The sequence below is a fragment of the Ictalurus furcatus genome, chromosome 14, assembly GCF_023375685.1.
Source record: "Ictalurus furcatus strain D&B chromosome 14, Billie_1.0, whole genome shotgun sequence".
Taxonomy (NCBI): Eukaryota; Metazoa; Chordata; class Actinopteri; order Siluriformes; family Ictaluridae; genus Ictalurus; species Ictalurus furcatus.
Window position 1 is genome coordinate 4884419 of NC_071268.1, and position 20532 is coordinate 4904950.

General features: G+C 39.5%; 1 protein-coding gene across 1 annotated transcript in view; it reads right to left on the minus strand.

Annotated features, from left to right (window-relative positions):
• cspg4 (chondroitin sulfate proteoglycan 4) overlaps window positions 1–20532 on the minus strand; it is a 50994-nt gene that overhangs the window by 5564 nt on the left and 24898 nt on the right. Inside the window, exons 2-8 of the mRNA XM_053641367.1 lie at window positions 17242–17405; window positions 13163–16702; window positions 11785–12255; window positions 9241–9417; window positions 5984–6182; window positions 2724–2855; window positions 350–510 (exon numbers count right to left, since the gene is read on the minus strand). Of these exons, the coding sequence (XP_053497342.1) occupies window positions 350–510; window positions 2724–2855; window positions 5984–6182; window positions 9241–9417; window positions 11785–12255; window positions 13163–16702; window positions 17242–17405 (4844 nt within the window). The remainder of the gene's footprint in view (window positions 1–349; window positions 511–2723; window positions 2856–5983; window positions 6183–9240; window positions 9418–11784; window positions 12256–13162; window positions 16703–17241; window positions 17406–20532) is intronic.

A 20532-nucleotide genomic window follows, 5' to 3' on the forward strand; every position in this document is an offset into this window, starting at 1 on the left:
TAAACTGTTTTGAGGTCTTTTAATCAGTATTCAGTTCATGTTGCCATTGCTAATGACTTATACTTAACATTATAAATATGTTGTTTATTGTGAAGAAGTAAAAATAAAAACCAGCATGTCAGTAAACATTTTGCTCAGTCTGTCAACTACATGGTTAAAGTGGTATTTTTATGAACAGAATTATAGCAGGAGTATTTTGAGCCGGATTGAAGGGCTGTTCTTTGAAACTCTGAGATCATTATGTCCTCAGCTGAACTCCGGCCACTAAACATTTTAGCAAGCCATAGATTTGCAGACATAACTAATTTAAACACACTAAAACAGCCTTGCAAATGTGAGACACAGTCACCTCGGTTTGTGTAAAGTGGCTGATTTCCTCAAATTGTCCACTTTGGTTGGGCTTAATGAGTCGTCCTAGACGTGGAGGCCTCACGAGAGAATAGTTGATCTCATCTCCATCCTCACTGGTCACTGCTCGCAGGATATCACTATTGATGACTTGCCTGGAGCCTGAGACAACAGCAAGACAGATACATGAATTCATTCATTAATGTACAAATACTGATCCATGTACATTACAGTGAAAAAGTATTTGCCCTATCCTGATTTCTTCTGTTTTTGTGTGTATCTCATACTAAATAGTTTTAGATCTTCAAATAAAATACAATTTGAAACAAAGGCAACCTCAGTAAACACACAATACAGTTTTTGTTTAATTTTTTTATTGAAGCCAAAAAAATTATCCAACACCTATCACGCATGTGAAAAACTAATTGCCCCCTTAAAATTAAAATCTGGTTGTGCCACCTTTAACAGCAATAACTGCAACCAAACGCTTCCAATAACTGGAGATCAGTCTTTCACTTACCTCTAGGACTAGGACAATGACAGCAGAATTCATGTTTCCCTCAATTACTGCAAGTTGCCCAGGCCCTGAAGCAGCAACGCATCCCCACACCATCACACTACCTCCACCATGCTTGACCGTAAGTATGATGTTCTTTTTGTGGAATTCTGTGTTTGGTTTATGCCAGATGTAACGGGACCCCTGTCTTCCAAACAGTTTCATTTTCGACTCATCAGTCCACAGAATATTCTCCCAAAAGGTTTGAGGATCATCAAGGTGTGTTTTAGCAAAATTCAGATGAGCCTTAATGTTCTTCTGGGTTAGCAGTGGTTTTCTCCTCACCACTCTCACCACAGTGACCTTTATTGATGCAAGAGCTTTTGGGTCTTTTGTGACTTCCTGGATGAGTCGTTTCTGTGCTCTTGGAAGAATTTTGGAAGGTCAGACACTTCTGGGAAGGTTCACTACTGTGCAGAGTTTTTCCATTTGGAGATAACGGCTCTCACTGTGGTTCTTTGGAGTCCCAGAGCCTTTGACATAGTTTTGTAACCCTTCACAGACTAATGTATTTCAATCACCTTCTTCCTCATCATTTCTGCAATTTCTTTCAATTTTGGCATAGTGTGTTACTGGGAAAGATCTTTTAACCAACTTCATGCTGTTGAAAAAGTTGTATTTAAGTGTTGATGTGATTGAACGGGGTTTGCAGTAATCAGGCCTGGTTGCGTCTAGTCCAGCTGAACCCCATTATGAATGCAGTTTCATAGATTTGAGGAATTAGTAACTACGGGGGCAAATACATTTTCACACAGGTCCATTTGGTATTGGATAGCTTTTTTCCCCCGATAAATAACATTATCATTTAAAAACTGTATTTTGTATTTACTAAGGTGTTTTGATCTTAGATTTTGTTTAAATTTCTGAAACACAAAACCAGAAGAAATTAAATAATTTTTCACAGCACTGTACATTTGAGTGCAATAACTTGAACTGCACACCTTTTGAAAGGCAAAGAAATGTAATTCATAAAAACAAGACATTTAGTGCTGATGTTAAGACATTAATTCTGCATCAGACACTTTATTATTTATGAGACTCGTTTGGGTGCCATTGTTGCTGCTACATTTTTGCTGCGACACTACAAAGTAGTTTTACAGTTCATCGCTACAATAGCCCGCACATTTGTGTATCTATTTTGTATCTATTATCCCGTGTGTTCATTGTTCTGTGTATTTATTGTCCTGCACTCACCTCACACTGTTGTGTATTTGCATGTTATATAGTCTTGTGTGCACTATTATTATATTGTGTACTGTATTGTCATGTGTTGCACCATGGTCCTGGAGAAATTACATTTTGTTCCAATGTATACAAGCTACTGTATATAGAGGAATGACAATAAAAACCCACGTGACGACTAATAGTGAAATAAATGAAAATGAATGGGAAATAAATATTCTCTAATAATTTGTATACCTGCCTTTTGCCTTCATAACTAGCTACTAGCTCCCACTCACTATCAGCGGTATATATTTCATTTACTTTGGTAAAAAGCACAGCCATAATCTTCTAGAGTTAGTGACACATATATTTACTAAAGTAAACCAGATTATAGGGCTGTTGCTGTTATACACCAAGATCAAACTTACTTTTTTCTAACACTGCAGGTCCATATTTGCCTGGAGGCATGTGTGTATAAAACATATACAGGCCACTGAAAGGGAATGAGATGCTCACACAGTGTTCTCACATCTTCTGCCTCAGTATAGCCTACAGGCCCAAAGCTTAGACAGGGTTTATGTTCCTCTCTGGGGAAGTCTCTGTCATGCCTTTTTGGGGTTGGGTTTAGAGATAGAATTACCCAGAGGCAACGTACCAGGAAAGACCAGTAGCTTGCCCTGTACTTCCATGGAGATTGTCAGCTGCCGGACAGCAACGATGAAGCGGTGGAGCGGAGATGTGTGGTCTCCATCTGTCACTGTGAAACTGAAACCACCAGATTCAGATCCTAATGGAAGAAACAGCTTCTGTTAGACAAACTTGAATGCTTGGCATAACTACTTGATAAGTATTTTTCATGTACATATGATTATATCTGTAGTATCCTAACTGAAGAACTATCTGAGTCTATATAAGAAGTCTATTATAAGAAGCTCTATATAAGAACAGAATGAAACACAGTAAGGCCACATCACACCACCCCATCGTGGATTATTTTCCTCTAAGTGCAAAGTGTTTTATACTTTATATACCACAGCGATTTGCCAATATATAATTGATTAAAGAACGACACATTGTGTTCTTTATCTGTTTATTCACTATATGATCAAAGGTATATGGACACCTGACCATCACACCCATATATGGTTCTTCCGCACACTGCTGAAACACACAGTTGTATAGAATGTCTGTACGCTGTAGCATTACAATTTCCCTTCACTGGAACTAAGAGGTCCAATGCCCCCATGCACAAAGTGAGCTTCATGAAGACATGGTTTGTCAAAGTTGGAGTGGAAGAAATCAAGTGGAGCCCTAACCTCAACCCCACTGAACACGTTTGGGACGGATTGGAACACCAACATTAAAATGTAGTGGAAAGCCTTCCCAGAAGAGTGGAGGTTATTATAACAGCAAAGAATGGGATGTTCAACAAACACATACCAGTGTGATGGTCAGGCGTCCATAAAATTTTGGCTACGGTTACAGTTACTGTCGTGGAACATCCATGACTTGATTGCTGTTAATATTTATGTTATAGCAGCTATAAACAATTCCTTCCTTGACCAGCTTCTCTTTTTTCTCTCTTACATTTAATAAGACAACAAACACAACCAAAAAGTGCAAAGTCCTCTTTCCTGAAGTCTTTCCAATGGTGGAAATGTTACTGCAGTTACAAAGCGCCGACACCCAAGACTCCTTCCGTAAATGGTATGAATTGTTACTTTAGAAATGAAAATGTATTAGAATAAACACAATAATACAAAAATATCCTTGGACTTCCATCACGTACTACTAAAATTAATTTCAATTAATGATTAATCAACACCATCTGGCCTTCTCACCTTCTGATTCAAGAATTCAACAGCGCTGTGGTATGTTTTTCCATAGTGAATAGGTTCCAGGAAGATAATGTCAATGGAAACACAGCCCTAATTCTGCTTCTCATATATGAAGTAGCTGAATGGCCAGATTAAGTAAGCTAAAGTATGTATTAGCGCTCATAGGATGGAGTATCCCATTCCTGCTACCTTATAATACTATAACATGTCATTATAATGTAAATGTTAATTAATATTAAATGAAAATATCACGTAGTGGACATAGGTTATTGTTATGGTTGTTGTTTTACCTAGCTATAAAATAATAGTCAGATAACTTGTAATAGCCAATATGTAGCTGCCAGATATGAATCCATATAAGCAGCTGTGTTTTGTTCACTACTCTGTTTTTTTAGCTCGATAAATAGCTTACTGTTGTTTGGTTTGTGTAGCAGAGCAGAAAGCAAGTACAAACACACCATGGCACTGGGAGATGAGGTGGCCAGATGTGAACAGACTGCTGTGGGACCAGAGCTAATCTGCTTGCAGCAGACTCCACGTGGACTTGCGGTTGCAGCAGAGGTGTGCGTGGAACTGTTTTTTTTTTTTTATCCCACTCCATCCCCCTCTCACAGACACTCCTCACCAATCCCATCTGCTCATGCAGTTCTTTTTGTTTGCACCTTAGCTGTCTCTGTTTCTCAAAATATAAACAAAGTGAGTCATTTAAACCACATTGACCCTGACCAGGATCAGGAAATTACTGAACGCTATAAGCATGTTCCACAGTGCCGCATACGCACCCATTATGCTCTCATGCTAAAGAACATGGCCTTACATTGTCCCATGACCTTCATATCTGACTGCACATAAACAACGTTTTAGAGTTTATTGCACAGAATTTTTGTGTGTGATGTAAACTGACCTGGAATGTATAAAAGGTAATACCTAATATAAAAATTTATTATTGTTTTCAAACTAACTAGCAATGTTTCCTAAACAGCTAGCTGCTATTCTTGGACACCTTCTAGGACAAACTTCTTTCTCCTAACTCACTGATGAACTTTTATCTACAGGATAGCATTTAGCTAATAGGATGAGGACTTTCTAAATAAGAAACCTCTTGATTCACCATAACCCAATCCAAGTCAGCGCCCAAGGACTGTGAGCAGAGAGAGGCTGTGCGGCAGTAATGTTTGGCTACATTATTATATACAGTTATATAAATAGTTTTACGTGCTTATTATGATCTATATCCTTGAAAATGGCAGGAACAAAATGTGAAGTCATTTATGTACAGGCTAGAATTTCATGTGGTGCAGTTTGAAGGTTTTATATTCCACTGGACAACATTGCGTTGGTCTAATAGGATGTTCGATTCACTTTAATGGACAGTTCATAAGAACTGGGCTTGCTTAATTGAATCAAAGTTTTCATTAATATTGAACAGTCCTTGAATGAAACAGTTTTATTTTGACTACCACAAATCAAAGTAAAAGGGTTGTTCCTGGAGGAATTAAAAAAGCATTAAACTAACAGAAATGCTTCAGAGCATCTAAGTGGAAGGGAAAAAACATTTTGGTTTCAAAAACATAGCACGTTGTGATTAGTAAATGATACTAAATACCTGATGTACAAAAAAGAAAAACATATATGCAAATTATTTTTTCAACTCCACCCCCCTCATATTTTGTCAAAAAACTGCAATTCTTTTTTAAAAAATCAGATTTTTCTGTCGATTATTCCACGTGTCAGGCTTTACAGGGTTAACTTGTCACTTAGTGTCTGTATAATCTCATCATTTTGATATTACAAAATGTTCTTATGCCAGTTATGGACTATTACTTTTTTTATTACAACACCATGGTGTTAATTTTATCTCCAGCATTAAGCAGACCATAATCCTTGCTGAAAATAACCAATGCCCACGATAACGATCATAACAAACATCAAATTCAAATTCAACGACTTTGATTAAAAAAAGAACTTAACCTCCTATTGGTATCATAAAAGCGCTTGTTCAGCTGTACAGTTCTCAAGACTTTATTAAATGTGTCTCTTTGTCCAAGCAAGCACAAGGACATTTGTAATGGACTACCTTTATGGATGAAAATGACCTCGCCGTTGTTGATCTGAGCTTGGGTGAATCTTTCAATACTGACATCAGGTGACTCTTTCAGAGCAATGATTCCACTCGTGGTTGCCTCAATGTTGTATACCAGCTTGTCTGGAGGGGTGTCCATATCGTCTGTGCTCAGTGCTTTGCTTGTGATTTCTGTTTCTTCACCAACAAGGAGCTGCACAGAAAGGGAATAGGGGGTGAGGGAGAATACAAAATGTAATTAGGAAAAAACAACAACAACAACAACAACAACTGTTGATTCCCTAAAAATGGATTTCACTGTTTGTTGTTGAACAGAGCCGCCTGGCATGTTATCTTAAGATAAAGTGCGTTGCAGAAGCGGTTAGGTCTCTCAGGCCTCGATGAGCTCTAATGGACCTGTAATGGCTGGAGAGCTGAATGGAACATTAATTGAAAGTGCCCGAGCAGAGAGCAGAGATCCTGAAAGACATTCTTAAATAGCAGGAGTCAGTAGGGAGAACAGAGAGGCATGTACTGAAAGGCTCATATCGATTTATTCAGCCTCTCTCCCCTCTACTGCTTTCATCTACCGCTTTCCAGACACAACCAGAGAGGTTGAAAAAAAAGAAAAGTGGCTGGTAGAGAGAAATTCATGAAGCAGTGGCCTGTACAAGCAAGCACTACAATTCCATTACTTTTCAGGGAGTTATTTCCATATAACACATGCTTACATAGATTACAGCACCTACTTACTTAAACACCATGGTCAAAGTGCATTGTTAGAGGATTCTGTTACAAAATACTCATCTTGACTGCCCTCGGAAGACTATGTGAGTTCTACACCATCACTACATTATTATCTGTCATAGGCGTGGCCAGAAGGTGGCCAAGTGGTGCACGCCCCTATTAGAGATTGACAGTTAATGGATTATTGCATGGATATTCTGTGCATGCCCACTTCCTATCCTGGTCAGGGTCATGGTGGATCTAAAACCCATCCTGAGTGTGAGTCATGATTACACCACGGATGGGACACCAGTCCATTGTAGGACACTATGCACACAAACATTCACACACATTCACACCTAGGGGCAATTAATCTTGGCCAGTCCACCGACTGGCATGTTTTTAGGAGGTTGGAGGAAACTGAAGAACCCAGAGCAAACCCACACATACATGAGGAGAACAGGAACAAAAACTCAGACAGTAACCCGAGTTCAATATCAGTGATGCTGGAGCCGTGGACCTTCATGCTGCCTACACAGAATTCTGGATTTACCAAATAAAAAAGCATAAATGATTATATTTGCAAAGAACTGATGGAGTTTTCCAAAAGCAGGGGTTGTTTGATAACCAACATTAAGTCAAATATTTCTAAATATTTCATGTTGGTTGTCCATTTATAAAATTAGAATAAAAACTATCTGTCTGAAACTGAAAGCTCCATCAAAGTGACAGTGGGTGAATTGTAAAACAGTTGAAATTCCAGCCAAAATACTTGTTTGGTTCAGAACTGAGCTGCTTAGGAGAAAAACTTGCATGTACACTATATGGACAAAAGTATATGGACACCTGAATCACACACACATGTGCTTGTTGAACATCCCATCCACATGTAATCCCTGCTTTGCTGTTATAATAACCTCCACTCTTCTGGAAAGGCTTTCCACTAGATTTTTCAAGTGTGTCTGTAGGGATTGGTCCATTGAGCAATGTAGAAGATCCAGGTGTCCACAGTGTCCACAGTTTGTCCACTGCTTTTATACCATCCACAATCCAAATGCTGTCACTCCAACTTAACCTGCAATTGCACTCTATGGCACTGGATGCCCCTTTAAATGATACACAGATATTCATTTTAATCGATAAATCTTTGAGCTTGCGTTAGTGTGTCTTCTAATCCTGACGAAACATTAGCCAACAATAACATGCACTGGGGGAAACCCAGATTATGAAAAAAAAAAAAAAAAATACATAGAAAAGTTCATATTAGAACATTCCAAAGAAAATTCACCAAGATACAACATCAATTGTTTTGGAAAATAACAAAATATAATATTTTCTCTGTGTTAAACAAACCAAGCTGCTAAATACTTCTCAGGATTAGTCATATTATCCTTGCTCTTCCCGCTTTCCGATTTTAGAACTGGCCTGGACGTGTCACTAGTATCGCTACATATTAAACACCCCAGATTTATGTCGTCTAGTGCCTGTGAATGTCACCATGTCCTTCCTGGAGTGCATATCCTCCACCACTTGGTGGCAGCATTACTATATATTTGCATCAAAACTTATTTCCCAATCATGCTGGAAATTTGTATTCGTACACAATGTATAACGCATATAACATGGCTCAAAAGCTGTGCGGCAAATTTAATTTAAGCTCACAGTGGGAGAAGGGCCGTGCTTGAAAGAGACTCAACAAGCCATCATTAGAGCAATTAGTAATCAGTGTCTGATTGAACTACTGGGTTTCCTAGATTTTAGATAATGCAGAGACTCCACAGGCTGCTGGAATGAGAACATGCAGTGTGTTCATACAGTATGTGTGTATGTAAGAGAGAGAGACAGAGAGAGAGAGAGAGAGAGAGGGAGAGAGAGAGCGATCCGGTTGTATCTGTGCATTTGAAGAAGATGAGATGGGCGTATGATTGAGGCTTAGCGTTCGCTGAGAGAAGCACACAAGGCAGACTGAGAGGTTGCTGAGTGTGTGTTTGGAGGGAGGCTCTCTAATGAATACCAGCTGGAGTCTGACTGGGCAGGATCTGGGGCCCTGATCCTGTGTCACCACTATGTTATTCATCATGTCTGATCATCTGCTGTAGGTCAGACAACACTGCCGTTTCCCGCTTTAAATCAATGCAGCAGAGCTAGCGAGAACGAGAAGAAGTGAACACATGAGAGAAGAAGAGTGCAGCAAGCAGGGGAAAAACACAGAGTATACACTGTGTATGCATGGAAAAATGACATATCATTATTTCACATTCTGTGGGAAAGTAATGGAGAATGATGATTGGCTGGCTTGATCTATCTCCTAAAAGCCAAATTCCTGCCACAGACATGGTTTTCCAAAAATATGAGCTACTAAGTTGATGCGAGACCACAGACGACGTTTAAAAAAAAAAAAAGACACTCTCCTTTCCCATCGGTATTTTCCGACCATGCATCTGCTCCAGAGCCTTTGAGGTTTCTGAGTCACCCTTTAATTCTAGAAAGGCTTTGGAGATATGAGGGGCCTTGAACAAGAGGAGCTGAGATATTTAATGTTGTACCTCCAGGCCTGTGTTGTGCCTCAGGTGCGGCGCCTCGTCGTTGACGGGGATCACCGTGATGCTGATGGTGATGGAGAAGCTGCTGCGATTTAACTCAAAAGCAATGGCTGAGAAAGTGAAACTGTCCTCTGTGGTCTCTGTGCCGTCATGAAGGTAGTAGACAGTTCCCTGCTGCACCTGAACATGATAGAGAGAAGCAGTAAATAAATATCGTTGAACCAACTCAAACATCCTCATTATAATAATAATAATAATAATAATAATAATAATAATAATAGTGTTATTAATAATAGTAATAATAATATTGTTACTATTATTATTAATAATAATAGCAATAATAATAATAATAATAATAATAATATAATTGTTATTATTATTATTATTAATAATAATAATGTTGTTGCTAATGATAATAATAATAATAATAATAATAATAATAATGTTCAGACTGTAAGGAGCCACAGCTCAATATAGTAAGACGTACAACAAAGATGAATAGTACTTAACAATCACATCATACACATTGCATTCAAGAGCACATTAGAGTAGCAATAAACTGATATTACTAGCTAGTATGCACCATACAACATGGCATCATGGGAATATCTCTAATGACTGGTGCTGGACTATAATCGTAATATATGATCATAGCACACTCATGCAGATATAAACCCAAAGCCTGGCATTTATAAACATTTATTGCAGGCATTTAATGCTGATGTGTTGGTGTACTTTTGTCCCGGGGCTGCTACAAAGAAGCGATAGCTGCAATAGCAGATTGAACACAGTGCTGTGTTCAAGTTAAATGGCCTCCAGATGATTGCCTCCTCAAGAAGGGAACAGCTTAGTATTTTCTCTGATTGTGAGTGTTTATCTGGCACCCTGGTCTTTTAGAAAAAACCCCCGACTCTACTTATTTTGACACATTCAGTTGACTCTTTCTGTTTTGTACTCATGAATTCCAAGTCCTAGTGGCTGTTAAGTCTCATGCCAAGCCTAATAGTAGGAGTCTGCTGAGTAACACACAAACTGTTGCGACTGCCCTGGTTTGCTAGTTCCCTGAGCCAAATGCACAGAACAGTAGCATGAAAAGAGCCACTGGTCCCACATGAGTGAATGGAGAAATTCTCAGTGATGCCTGATAATGAGAACGATGCAGGCTTCTCTCATTTAGGGATCATTATTCTCAGGTTTCAGCTGTTTGCAGAGCCAGTCTGCAATTTCTTCCCCCCTCTCAATGTGGAACTCATTTAGAGTGTTGCTGAAATTCTGTCATCTACAACTCCTGGCATTATGGACCAAAGCACTCTCTAAAGACAGAACAAAAAGCATGCTATAGAGCATGAAAAATGTACACTTTATCAGTAGACTCCTTTGTCTATAAGTGTTGGAGAGTGTTTAGTTGAGCTTTCCAGGTGTCTGGTGGTGTGAAATTCTTTAAGTACTTCGAAACCCTGACATTTAGCCCTAAAGAGGTTCTCACACTTGCAAATATGTAACAAATGTCTATTTATCTGAAAAATTACAGAGGTTAGGGATGAGTTAGAGTTTGTAGTTTTTCTCATGAAAACCTTTTAATTGATAAGAAAAAAAAGTACATAAAAATAATCCTAGAAATAAAATCCACTTTGGTTTCAAATATGACCAGAACAATGTTTATTCAGGACAGAAATCACTCCAGAGCAGTTCACATTTTTCTGTTCTGCTCCATTTATTCAAACATTGAATCCAATCTAAGCGCAGGTTTATACTTCTCCTGATCAGGCGTATACAGTCCCTCCTCACAGTGGAGTCTTTGACAGGCTGGTACTGCACAGTGAGAACTGTGTGTGGATGCTTTATTATAGGATTATATGGACCAGTTTATTTTGGCTTGGGGCAACAGGACATCTCCGTCAGAGTTTCCACTGGTTCTTAAACCAAAAGAAGGAGCTGAGGCCAAGCCCCACGCTTTACCGTTAGGAACAGTGTCTAACCACCTCCCTGAGGCCCAGCACTGCTCAGCACTTAGTGCTTTTCCACCAGAGACCAGTCATTTCACTCTCACTCTTTCCACTAGCAGACCTTTGGACCACTGCAGTGAGCATCACACAGCTAGCAGCCTCAGCAAAACCTATTCTGAGAGGATTCAAAAAGCGCTAAGATCACTGTGAACAGAGAGATGTAAGAAACAGAAAGGAAGAAAGAGAGGAGACATAGATTCCTTTTGTCGCTGGAGCACAAAGAATGCCAATGCTCTGCAGTACACACAACTGGCATGATCAAAGTCTGGCTCACTGACTATTATTCGGTGAATGGCCTATAATTAAGATTTAAAAAATGCTTTTTTATTTTATGCCTCGCTGTCCTAAACGATACTGCTAATCTGGAGAGAGAATTCATTTGTCTCAAGTAATATACGTTTCACTGCTCATCTTTTTAATCAATCCAAAAACATCCTCAGTTTTTCTTGCTTTTATGTGGTCTGATCAGAGGTGTGAAACCAGAACAAAATGGTGAAATCCACACAGCACTGCACAGTACTAACAAATTTAATGTACTCACATCATCCCAGCTGAAAGACACAAGCCCATCGTCACCCCTGTCCAGATATCTGATCTCTCCATGTTGAGGTGCCTCCTCTATAAGGAATTCTATATGAAAGGACCGGTAGAAAGGGTGTGTGATGTTGAGAATGTCTTCGGTGAAAGTCACAGCATCTCCTTCCCTCACTGTGAGGTTGGCCACTTGGACAGGTATGAGCCGGGGCATGATGTCCACCTGCACCTCTAGGTCCTCGATTGTGGTGAAACCATTACTGACATCTAGAGTGAACATGTCTTGACCCTGTAGTGAGGCTGACACATACAAGATTGTGCCCATATTTATGTCCTCTTGTGTAAAAGACTGGACATAGTCCAGCACTGGAGACACTGTGCTCTCAGTATCATTGGTCAGTTTGACCACATGGCCAATACGTGGAGGTTCTTTAATGCTAAACACTATCTCAGTAGGCGAGATGTCAGCCTGCTCCACCTGAAAGAAGGTAGGATGGTGTGTGTTAGTAAACATAGTGGGGGTTATATTCGAGACCTTTAGGAGAAAAAAAAACATCAATATTAAATTGCTAGTTACTCTCACACATAATTACGTTAATATATAAAAATCACCAAATGCAATCTGTGTTTCTCTTCAGAATATATGTTTTCTTTTCAAATCAATAAAAACTGTTCAGATAATTCAATCTCTCCCATTTGGAATGAGTCATAGTTTATAATGATAGATTTTAGGGAAAGAAATTAGAAATAGAAATTATAACCAAGATCTATTTTATTCCTGCTATAATGCATGTCAAGAATCTGAATAATATTAAGGAGAAGGTAATGTGATTCAAAAAGAAAGCTCAATCAGTTATTACTCCAATTATCGTGCTTGAAATCATATTTTTAACATTAGTCAAAGATTTGACCTCATAGAAATGAACCAGGTTTCACATATATGACAAGCTCAAGCTGACTTCTGCACCCGATTAACCACCATTTATCACCTAATGAGATTAAAATCTTGCACTTGCTTTGATGTGTGAATTAAGAAAAATGAATAATAGCTAATATACTACATTCAGGTCAGAATAAGCACTGAGGTAATATATTCAGCCTTTCAACAGATGTAATCTAAGAATTCCCATACAGTATGTGTTTCACAGTTTATACAGAAATATCAAAAGTGTACTTTAATGAAACTACAATCAAATTGATGTTCTAGGCTTTAACACTAGTGAGTTTATAGTGCATAATGGTGTAACATGAAAGATTAAGAAAAACATGTTCCAATTTTCTACTAATGAGCATTTTATACCCCATTAATTGTAGTATTATTAAAAAAAGTCATCATAACATTTTAAATTAAGTTACAAACAAGCTGCAGTCAAATAGATCCTTACCGTGAGATGATCCTGATCGATGACAGAATGCTCACCCTCATATGCAGTGATCACTTTATTGAAGGTAACTTGAGGTTCAGACAAATATCCTTGCTTGAAGATCTTAATTCTGAAAGTGCCTTTCTCAGACATGTCTTTTGCATGCACAGTGAAGGTGAACGAGTCTGTGGACCGGAGGCTCTGATCACTGTGCTCATAGGATACCACACCTTTCTTGAGGTCTTCCTGGGTGAACCGAGTAGCCTCAATACCACTGACTATAATCCTGCCATCATGTGGAGGAGTGTTTATATCATATATCATTTCTGAAGCACTCCTAATGTCCATGTTGGACTCTGTGCCCAGAAGACTGGTGTCCAGAGTCTTGGTATTGCCGTAGTCCATGACAACCATGGTATTATTGACTACATGCAAGTATGGTTCACCTGCCTGTACCTCTAGCAGTGCTGTGGTCTTGTGCAATCCATCAGACACTTGAAGCAGAAACAGATCCCGGTCAGCACCATGATGGATAAACAGAACTTTCCCATCTCTCAGGTCCGCCTGTGTGAAACGGTAGAGGGGTTGTGAAGTGTCTGCAGAAGACACAATGCTACCGGAGAGAATTCCGACTCGAACATAAACCAGTTGGGTGTCATTAAAGCCGGAGTCGTCATCCCTGAATAGAATGTCATCAGTGGTCAGTAAACGCTGACCATTTCTTACCACATGGAAGGGTTTATTAATGACCCTCTGAGGTACATAATCATTTCTGGATTGAATTGCTATGTTAAATGTTCCTTTGATCACCTCCTCTCCTTCAGTCTGCACATTAGTGCTACTTGTATTTACTTCAAAGACAAGAAAGATGAATTGGTCATGGCTGATCTCTGAGCCATCATGTTTATAGAGAAGCCTGTTTAAGAGTATATCTTCATTACTGAAGACTCGAACTGCACCCTCGAACCTTGGCACACCAGGAGGGGAGTCACGAATGAGATGTCCATGCATAGGGTCTTGTACAATCCTGTACACGAAGTCTGCGGACTGTGGACTCTGCACCCAGAGGTGTTCCTTACTAAGGACACTTTCATTTCCTTCTAGTACTAGCAGTCGCTCATTGGTTAGTACAGGGATATTAGAATCCGCTTTGACACTGATTGGGTAAGTGTATAATGGAGAGTACTGATCCTCTGCAAAAACCTTAAACTGAAAACTGTCCTCATCATCAAAAGCCCTGTGGATTGTGGGTCTGTAACGGATATGTCCAGCCTCAATATCCTGTTGGGTGAAACTGTCTCTATCTGACAGATCTCTATCCCGCAACATCAAGGCACCCAGTGTCGGACGCTTCCAAATGATGTATCTGATAAAACCTGAGTCAATATTCTTCCCTTTTACTATAGCTTCTAACTCAGATGGTTTGATAACTTTTGGCTCCCTTGATATAATTTCAATAGGGACAATATTTGCCATTACTACCTGAGCAGGCATGATCTTAATTATGAATGTGTTGTTTGGAAGAATGAACTGTCCAAGCCTAGCATTAAAATGAATATACTCTGTTTCTGTGTCTTCCAGATCAGCTAACGTTGTAGAAGTGTACAATAGTCTATTCTGCTCCAGATCAGACTGATAAAATTGTGACACTCTTTTTGGCACACCATCATGTGCAATAATATGCAGTTCTCCAAATCTCAAAGGCTGTGTAACATTGAATATGATATCTACATTTTTAGGTGTGCCAGACACAGCCAGGTTCTGTATCCCTATGGTGGAGTTTCCACCCTGAATGAGACGTAGTCCAGTGTTCGTCACCAGGCTCATCTGTGGCTGAGTTACTGCTAATCTAAAGGTGGACTCGCTGATCTGATTACCATCTGAAACTTCTAGAGTGAGTCCATCCACTGAGCCTCCTCTGTGGACATAGTAAATGAGTCCATCCTTGAGCTGTCTGCAGGTGAACTCTCTCAGGTTCCTACCAGGGTGCTCTGAATTCTCTAAGTAACCATGAGGGTTTGGATCTGAGGTAACGGTAACAATCAACTTGTCACACCGCTTATCAGAATCAGCTATTTTGATAAGGTTGGGGCTTAAGCGAGTGCGTCCATTTGCTGTAATTGCAATGTCTTCACCACTAAGCTGGGGTACGTCATTGACAGGGAGAATTTCCACTGGGAGCATGTATTGGTGGGGAGTTTTCAAACACTCTGGGAGGTTGGAACCATGTGCAACCACTTCTAGTTGGATTTGATCACCGTACTTTTCATTGCCATCATGAAGATACTTAATCTTCTTATTCACCACATCTAAGAGAGTAAACTTTTTAGTGCGCCTAGTATTGATGTTCATGTCTATAAGCCCAAACCAAGGATCATTCTGAAGGGTGAAGATAATTTGAGACTGTCGTATTCCTGCAGCATTCAGATTGAGTGTTGGGTTAAGGTTACTAATATCAATAAAAGCTTCTCCACTTTCTGGAACCAGCAGAGGGGTAACATCCAAGAGCTTAGATACATTTCGAAAGATTTCTGGCATGTCCTCAGTTGGTAAACAGTGTCTTTCATCTGATGTTCCACCTGGTGGGGCTGTAGTTGTGGTTGTTTCAAATTCGTCATAACTGGAATAGTCATAATCTTCTCCTTCACATTTAACATGAACATCTTTGGTAATCAGGGCATCCTGTAGGCTTCTGCCTTTCTGATTCACCTTGAAATCTCCTAAGCAGCCAATGAAAGACTCAGATGTTATCTCCTCCTCCATATGAGTCAGGAAGTCATCACGGAATACATCTTTCATTTTTCCCTGGATACCTCCTAAGTACAGATTTCCCACAAGGTCCAGTTTTTCTGATCCATTTAGGGGAACAGAGACAGACTGACTATCCACTATTATCTCAAAAGTGTTTGGCTCAACCTGCATTCTTATCCTGTGCCACTGATCATCATCCAGCTTTACTTTCACATTGCGTAGAATTACTATGCCACTGCCCAGATTTGCCACACCTTTTAGGTACCCTCCTGTCATACCCAAGGCAATGAAATCAGATCCGTGACCTGGATGAAAGAGAAGCAAAGCATCTTCGATAGTAGTTTTCATCAGTAATTCCATATTGCGAGAACCAGTGTTGGCTCTGGTCCAGGTTGGGAAGGATACAAAGGAGTCTGGACTGATAAAGCTGGTGGCCTCCCCATCTCCTGCTTCGAACTCAGTGCTGCAGTCTTCTTTAGTGTCATGGCAGACAGTTGCAGCAGATAACAAAATATTAAACTGATGAGACTCGAACTTTATGTCGCTCATACAGCCACGGAGGAAAGGGACAGCAGTGCTGAGGTACTCAACATCCAAATCTCTTACGCCTCCAAGGAACAAACCCATATCAATGCTAAGGTCCTCCTCTTCTCCTTGCAAGTCAACAAATGTTGAAAAAAGGCCGTCCACTATCATGACAAGTTTGTTTGCTTGTAGCATAAGAGAAACACGGTGATCTATAAGATTGCTAAGTTGCACACCAGAGGAGGAACTCAGCACCACTTCTCCTGATCCCATATCCATTCTTGCCTGTGGAAGCAAGCACAAATACAAACATTGTTGTTGTTATTATTATTATTATTATTATTATTATTTGATTTCTTTTTTTTTCTAAGGCATTGGGAGTAATATGATGCTTAAAAAAAGAGAATCACTTCAGACATATGTCTGGTGTTATTTGGCCTTGAGTCTAAATATTTTCTTTAAGTGCTGACAGATATAAACTCGGATGTTCAGCTCACTCCAACTCCAGGAGAGATGTTATCCATATGTGATGGGGGGAAAACATACGAGTCTAATTAAATAGAAAGCAACCCAAAATGAGTAAATGGTACTTAAGAAGACCAATAAAAAAAAAATCTATAAGAGAAATGTAATTGATTTATGTTTGTAATTCAAATTAAATACTTGATAATCAGATACCAGTTAACAGTAAGAATTTAAGGACTGATAAGATTATATATATATATATATATATATATATATATATATATATATATATATATATATATATATATATAAAATCCACAATATTGTTTGTTCTTTAACAATGCATTTGTGCTTCTCACCTGTAACCTTCCATTCACAAGCTCCAGAGACAGGTAGTCTTTGTTTCCAGCAGCGAGGAGGAGCAGCCCACTGCGTCTGCTTGTCTTAAACTGGAGTGACAGATGAAAACTTGACAGATCCTGCACCACATCTATCCGACAGTAGCTATCCCCGAAGTATGAAACTGAAAACAGAAAAAGGGTAGCATGATGTATGATGCATGTGGCTGCTAAGGTTTTTAAAAAAAAAAAAAAGTAACTAATATAGAGGATATAAAAAGTCTACACACTCTGGTTAAAATATCTGTGATGTACAAAAATGAAACCAAGAATAGTCAAGTCAGATCTGTTTCCAACTTTAATTTGTTTCCAACAAAATTCGAATGAAAAAAAAAATAAACACAAAATACTTACAATAACCTGGTTACACACTCCTTAACTAATACTTTGTTAAAGCACCTCTTTGGCTTGTAGTACAGCACTCAATGTTTTTAGGTAAGAGTCTACCAACTTAACACATCTTGATTTGGCAATTTTATTCCATTCCATTCCCGTTCCTTGCAAAAATTTTCCAGATCTATTACATCATGAGGGGATTCCCTGTGCACGGCCCTGTGGAGTGATTCCACAGGTTTTTGATAGACTGTAAAACATGTCAGGTGGTTAAACTTAGAAACGAAAGTTCACCTGCTGCCTTAAAAAGGTGAGAAAACTCAGCTTGAAGATAACCTTTCTTTAAAGTTTAAATATCCAAAACTTGTTATGACAATTGGAGTTAAACAGAAGAAATAAGTTCACATAACATAATGGGGGGTGCATGGTGGCTTAGTGGTTAGCACGTTTGCCTCACACCTCCAGGGTCCGGGGTTTGAATCCCGCCGGGGCCCTGTGTGTGCGGAGTTTGCATGTTCTCCCCGTGCTGCGGGGGTTTCCTCTGGGTACTCCGGTTTCCTCCCCCAGTCCAAAGACATGCATGGTAGGCTGATTGGCATGTCTAAAGTGTCCGTAGTGTATGAATGGGTGTGTGAGTGTGTGTGTGATTGTGCCCTGTGATGGACTGGCACCCTGTCCAGGGTGTACCCCGCCTTGTGCCCCATGCTAGCTAGGATATGCTCCCCGTGACCCTGAAAAGGAGTAAGCGGTAGAAGATGGATGGATGGATGGATAACGTAATCTATCTATCATGTTTTACAGTGTAGGATTTAGATCTGGGTTCTGACTGGGCCAGTTCAAATCATTGACCTTCTTCTGAAACTGGTCCTTTTCCTTCATCTTCAGATGTCCAACAGAGACCTGCAGGTTTTTTGCCAAAATAGATTGGTATTTTGAGCTATCAATGATTCCCTAGATTATGATTGACTAGAGCTCCAGTACCAGCTGAAGAAAAGCAGTTCCACAGCATGATGCTGCCCCCACCATGCTTCAGTGTGGGTATGGTGTTCTTTGGGTGAAGTCTGGTCTTCATGCCAAACATATCTTTTAGAATTATGCTGAAAAGTTCTACCATGGTCTCATTTTGCCACATGATTTGGGGTGATTTAGGTAGCTTTGATGTTTTTATTTTTATTTTTGGAGAGGCTTCTGTCTAGACACCCTACCCCATAGCCCAGATGTGAAGAATACATGCAGGGAGTGATCAGTATTTGCCAGATATTCCTGCAGCTCTTTTAATGTTGCTGTAGGGCACTTGGCAGCCTCCTTTTGGCATTTTGGAGGGGACGTCCTGTTCTTTGTAATGTGACGGTGGTGCCCCATTTTCACTTGTTGATGATGGCTTTCACAGTGTTCCAGGATTCATCTAATGTTTTGGAAATTCATTTGTACCCCTCTCCTGATCAATACATTTCCACAATGAGATCCTATACATGCTTTGTAAGCTCGTTGTGGATCATGGCTTCAGCAGTCAGGTGAAACAAACAAACAAAAAAAGTCCTATTGAACCAGGTAATCTTTATTTGGGGTTAATCAGAATCACTTCATTGATGACAGGTGTATGATAATTACTTTTGAACATCAGTTTGAATGTGATTGGTTAATTCTGATGCTTCATTGAAAAAGGTGTGCACACTTACTGTATGTAACCAGGTTATTATTTATGGGTATGATTATGGTCATGTTTTTCACTTTCTCACTTTTGTTGGCTTCTATATCACATTAGAAGTGGAAAAAGATCTGACATGATTTATCAGAACTTCTACGATTTGAACAGGGGTTGTCGACTTTTTATATCCACTGTAAGCTGCTAATGTATAACACAACTGCTAAGATATACCATGGATGCATGACTGGTATGCTGATTGAATCACAGATGCCACAAAAAAAAAAGAAAAGAAAATTGGAGAGGTTGTGGAAAATGCTTAGATGATTCATAACCCCATGAGGATGTTTGGCTGCCAGTAGTGCTACAGATTTTCCCAGGCTTTGGCTGTATGATGTCTGACTCTGTGCAAATTCAGCCACCTGCTCAGCACAAATCTCTTCATAAAAAAAAAAGCACCCTCTTCACCATCCACCAATATTGTACACACAGGAAATGAATTGTTTCCCATTGCTTTCATTCTTGAACTAAACTGAGCAACAGCACTAGGTCTCATAGGCAAGTGTTTCCAAGTCCTGAGCCAAGCGATAAAGATTAATGCACATTTCACAAACTCCTACGCAATCTACAGACTAGCAGTCACAGTGACCCCTGGAAATCCCCGCCATGTACTCTCAACATAGGCATAGAGTTGAATGGCCTGCATACGCATAAGAATATGTTCCAAAAAAGCTGATTTCATCAGGGTTTATAATCAGACAGAATGAAAAGCCTTCCACATTATACAAATGTCTCACAATAACTTTCAATAATTGGTGAAAATGGCCATAGTAAGGGTACAGACAATAGAAGAAACATGGTATTTTATGCATTGAAGATAAACCTGCTAATCTGCAGCTCTCTTTTCACATCAAGTCATCTGGGATTTGTTTTTCCTTCAGAAGGACATAAAATAAAGCAAAATGAAATAGTTATTCTGTACTCTGGAGCTCCCCAGTCTGCGAGCAACACACATAGAGAAACATAAAATGACTCAACAGGACAGTCATTTTCATCCACAGTAAATTTTACACATAAAGTTGAGGGAAGTGTAATACTGTATGAGGTGAAGCCATTTTTTTTTAGCAGTGAGCTCTCAAGCCTTGGCTGGAAAAGCCACTAAAAGCAACTGTACTGGCAGATATGTGTTGAATTTCTTGGTTCCACGTGAGGAAATTTACTGTATGTGCTTCTGATATGTGTGCTTTGACCCGTGTTACTAGATTGGTGTGGTA